At 55.0% G+C, this 4,189-nt stretch overlaps 1 protein-coding gene across 1 annotated transcript in view; it reads left to right on the forward strand.

Annotated features, from left to right (window-relative positions):
• Positions 1-4,189, forward strand: part of CC2D1B (coiled-coil and C2 domain containing 1B) — an 18,677-nt gene that overhangs the window by 10,954 nt on the left and 3,534 nt on the right. Inside the window, exons 11-21 of the mRNA XM_006149397.3 lie at positions 20-101; positions 188-318; positions 559-631; positions 760-896; positions 1,493-1,610; positions 1,693-1,865; positions 2,295-2,420; positions 3,378-3,436; positions 3,517-3,633; positions 3,944-4,017; positions 4,123-4,181. Coding sequence (XP_006149459.1) covers positions 20-101; positions 188-318; positions 559-631; positions 760-896; positions 1,493-1,610; positions 1,693-1,865; positions 2,295-2,420; positions 3,378-3,436; positions 3,517-3,633; positions 3,944-4,017; positions 4,123-4,181 — 1,149 coding nt within the window. The remainder of the gene's footprint in view (positions 1-19; positions 102-187; positions 319-558; positions 632-759; positions 897-1,492; positions 1,611-1,692; positions 1,866-2,294; positions 2,421-3,377; positions 3,437-3,516; positions 3,634-3,943; positions 4,018-4,122; positions 4,182-4,189) is intronic.

Below are 4,189 nucleotides of genomic sequence, written 5' to 3' on the forward strand. Positions count from 1 at the left end.
CCCGCCACGGGTTTCTAAGGCCGCCACAGCACCCTCAGTCATACCGCCGGCCGTGGAACGTGTGCAGCCAGTGACGGCCGCTGATGTCCCAGCAGCCCCAGGTAAGTAGGACAGGGTGGCAGGATCTGGGGACTTCGGGAGGAGCAGGCAGAGTTGATTCCCTCTTCTCTCCCCCTCCCTTTTCAAGTGGCCCCTACAAAGCCACAGACGGTGCTGGACGCCCTGCAACAGAGGCTCAACAAGTACCGAGAGGCGGGCGTCCAGGCCCGGGGCAGTGGGGATGAGCGCAAGGCCCGGATGCACGAGCGCATTGCCAAGGTGAGCCACACCCCCACCCTGCGTGCCTCCTTGGCTGGCTGCTCTCTGCCTTTCTACACTTCCGGCTAGCCCCGGGCTTTGAGTCTTCACCTGCCTGGAGCTCTTGCTGTCTCAGGGTGCTTTGTGCCAGGACTGCTGTCTTCCATCAGCCTTCCTCTCCCTGCCTCCCTGTCTCTCTCGGTTGCATGGTGGGCACAGAGCCTGCTGACGCCACGGGTCCTTCCCTCCTTTCCCTTGTAGCAATATCAAGATGCCATTCGAGCACACCGAGCGGGGCGGAAAGTGGACTTTGCTGAGCTGCCTGTACCTCCGGGTGAGTGGAGCTTGGTCTTGGGGCTCTGTGATGAAGTCTCTGAGCAGGAAGGGAAGGAAGAGATGATTTCTCAGGTACTTGCCTCGATCGTGAGGGAGCCACCCCTCCCAGCCTGTCCTCTTCCACAGGATTTCCCCCCATTCCTGGTCTGGAGCCCACTGTGGGCACCGAGGAAGACGCTGTGGCAGCGACTTTGGCAGCTGCTCAGAAACTGGCCTCCTCAGAGGATGCAGCACCAACAGAGGAGGATGAGGATGAGGATGAGGTTTGGCTGAAGGCCCAGAAATTGGTGGGGCGGGGAGGGAGGCAGATAGGGGGTAAATCCAGACCCTGCTGTTCACACTAGAAGCCTGAGGTAGCTTTCCTTTCCTACATTTAACAGGAAAAACTTGGCCAAGGGTACCCAGCTAGGAGATGGCAAAGCTAGTCTGACTCCACGGCCCTTTACCCTGCTGTCTCCTGCTGGGAAGGTTGTCAGAGAGGAGTTTATTTATTTTCAAGTTTATTTCTCCAGGGGCAGGGGAGGAAGAGGGATATGGGGCAGGCCGGACAGGATCTTCCCGCCATGACCTACGAAGCTCATCTCAGCCAGCACATGCCCGCTCTCTGTGTATGGGGAGGCCTCAGAAGGACTTGCCATGTGGGTCCCGCAATGCAGTGTTGTGTTGACTGCACCTGCATGCCTGGCCCAGCTCAGGGAGCTTCTGAGAATTATAGCTCTGAGCTCTTCGAGGGCCCACGAGAAGAAGCCACTCAAGTCAGGTCACAAGGGGCAAGAGACCAAGTTTGGGAGGTGCCATGGCTGAGATGGGACACAGGGTGGGGACAGGTCCTTTGTTATAGCCTCTTGGGCACCTGCAGGGTGAGTCCCCGTCACAGGCTCCAGTGGCCAAGAAGCCAGCACAGCCTCTGCTTCCTTCATCCCGACCCCTGTCTGAACCCAGGGCTTCAAGTTCTAAGGAGTCACTGAGTCCATCTGGTGAGTTGGGGACAACTGGAATAGAGGAGTTGGAGCGTCTAGTGAGGGGTGGTGGCGCCAACCAGTGGTCCTCTCCCTTCAGTGCGGGAGCAGCTGGTGCTGCTGGAGGCGCGGAAATTGCAGTACCAGCGGGCAGCCCTGCAGGCCAAGCGCAGCCAGGACCTGGAGCAGGCCAAAGCTCACCTGCGAGTGGCCAAGTGTCTTGAGACTCAGATCAACCAAGCCCGTGCTGGCCGACCTGTTGATCTCTCCAAGGTGAGTGTCACCTGGTTCAGCACCTGGACTTCTCAGGCAGAGGAGAGGAACAGCTTGGAAGCAGGGCTATAAGCCAGGGAAGCTTCTGGGATGAGGTGGGATTGGACAGGATGTGGTGACAACTGAGAAAGGCCTTTTTCTTATGCTTCTCTTTACCTCATGGCCCCAAGAGAGAGGGGGAAGAGAAGGTGGTCTGCCTGTGGTCAGAGATGACATGGTAGGGTGAGTCCAGTGGGAGCTCTACTCGAGCAGACGGGATGGGAGCCATGCTCCAGCAGCCGGTCAGATGGGGGCTGTATTCCCATCACCGAAGGGGAAGCTGTTCCCATCACCGAAGGGGAAACATTTAGCTTGGGTTCTTGAATTTATTGGGCTCAGTAGAGGAGTAACTTGACTCTTGGGGCCCGAGGGGCCTTCTGACCTGGGCAGGTGCCTTCACCCTTGACGGATGAGGAGGGTGATTTCATCCTCATTCACCACGAAGACCTGCGACTCTCCCAGAAGGCTGAGGAGGTATATGCCCAGCTGCAAAAAATGCTTCTGGAGCAACAAGAGGTCAGTGGGCTGCTTATTTTTCCTCTTTCAGTGCCCAAACCTCCCAGTGTGGGGAAGCCTGAGGTTCACTTCAGATATGCCGAGATCCCAAGTCTAGCTCTTCTACTGGCTGTGTGGCCTTGGGCAAAGCATTTCCCCTATCAGAACCGTATTTCCTCAACTGTAAAATGGGACTATACACCACTTTTTCATAGTAGTTAACAGAGAAGACTCTGTGTGTGTGTGTGTGTGTGTGTGTGTGTATGTATTTATATATATATTCATTCTGTCTCAATTGCTGCCTGTTCTGGAAAGTGTGCCTAAGCTGATGTCTTAATTAGGTTTTTGAAGAAAGGAGTTTGTGGGGCTGGCAGGTGGTGTGGTGGTCAAGGGCGCTGGACTCCCACATGGCCAACCACAGTTCAAGTCCTGGACCTGGTGGCTTGCTTTCTCACTCTCTCTCTGTCCTTCTCTGGTCAAATTTAAATAAATAAATGGAGGGGATCAGTAGTTGGCGTAATGGCTATGTTGCTGGACTCCCACGTAGTTGACCATGGTTGAGTCCCAGACCCAGTGGCTTAAACTCAGGCCGGGCGCGTGTGTGTGCGTGCCCAAGATCCTGAGAGGAGAATGGAGGAGAAGGGATTGCGGCGTGGCCATGCCCCCTGGGGGGTGATTTCTCACTTTCTGTCTCTCTGTCTTTCTGGCGAGCGCTCGCGCCCTATAGCAAATCAAAAAAAAAAAAAAAAAAGAATTTAAAATAAATAAATGGATAAATTAAATAAAATAATCTTTTTTTTTTTTTAAAGGAGTTTGCTAAGTGAACTTTAGGAAAGGGCTATCCTTAGAAAAGTGTGTTCAGACTTGCTAAGAGTGCCTTGGTAGAGAAGGGTTAGAGCTTGGAGAGGCCAGACCTTGAATGCCAGCTGAGGCCAGTTTGCTCTGGGCTCTGGAGTCACTCTGGGCACCTCCTTTCAGAAGTGCCTGCTGTTCTCCAAGCAGTTCATGCACCAGGGCAATGTGGCTGAGACCACCCGGTAAGTGCAAGGACTGGGGCTTGTGAGTGGGGAGCAGGAAAATGAGCCTGCCCTACTGACGTGCACTCCATCCCTGTCAGGTTTGAGAAGCTTGCTCAGGACCGTAAGAAACAGCTTGAGATCCTGCAACTGGCCCAGGCGCAGGGCCTTGACCCTCCCGGCCATCACTTTGAGTTGAAGACATTCCAGACCGTGAGGTGCCAAAGCCTAAGGGAGACAGTGGCTCCATGCAAGGCGGGCAAGAGCTGGGAGCTGATGCTGGGCACTGGGGCTGGCGAGGAGTAAGACGTGGTACCTGCCAGGGAGGAGCTCAGAGCTGTGTACGTGCTGTGGGCCAGTCAGAGACCAGGGTCGCATACAGATCGGCAGCTTCTTGCTGAGAAAAGCGCTTCCCCCTTGGGCCACTCTTCTTGGCCCCCCCTCAGCCAGGCAGCCCGCACTGAAGATGGGATCTTGTTCACTGCTTTCCTTCACTTTGAAATCTTTCTCCTTCGTTCTTGGCTGTAGGATCTTCTCAGAACTCAACAGCACAGAGATGCATCTGATCATTGTCCGGGGAATGAACCTCCCAGCCCCTCCAGGTAACTCAGAGGCCACTCTCGAGGTGGCTCCTGTCTACACTTTACCCCAAGCACAGGGCTCCTAGCCACTCCCTCTGACTCTTGACTCCTTTTCCTCCCTCTCAGGGGTGACCCCTGATGACCTGGATGCTTTTGTGCGGTTTGAGTTCCACTACCCTAATTCGGTGAGGTT

This window comes from Tupaia chinensis, unplaced genomic scaffold (genome assembly GCF_000334495.1).
Source record: "Tupaia chinensis unplaced genomic scaffold, TupChi_1.0 Scaffold000259_1, whole genome shotgun sequence".
Taxonomy (NCBI): Eukaryota; Metazoa; Chordata; class Mammalia; order Scandentia; family Tupaiidae; genus Tupaia; species Tupaia belangeri.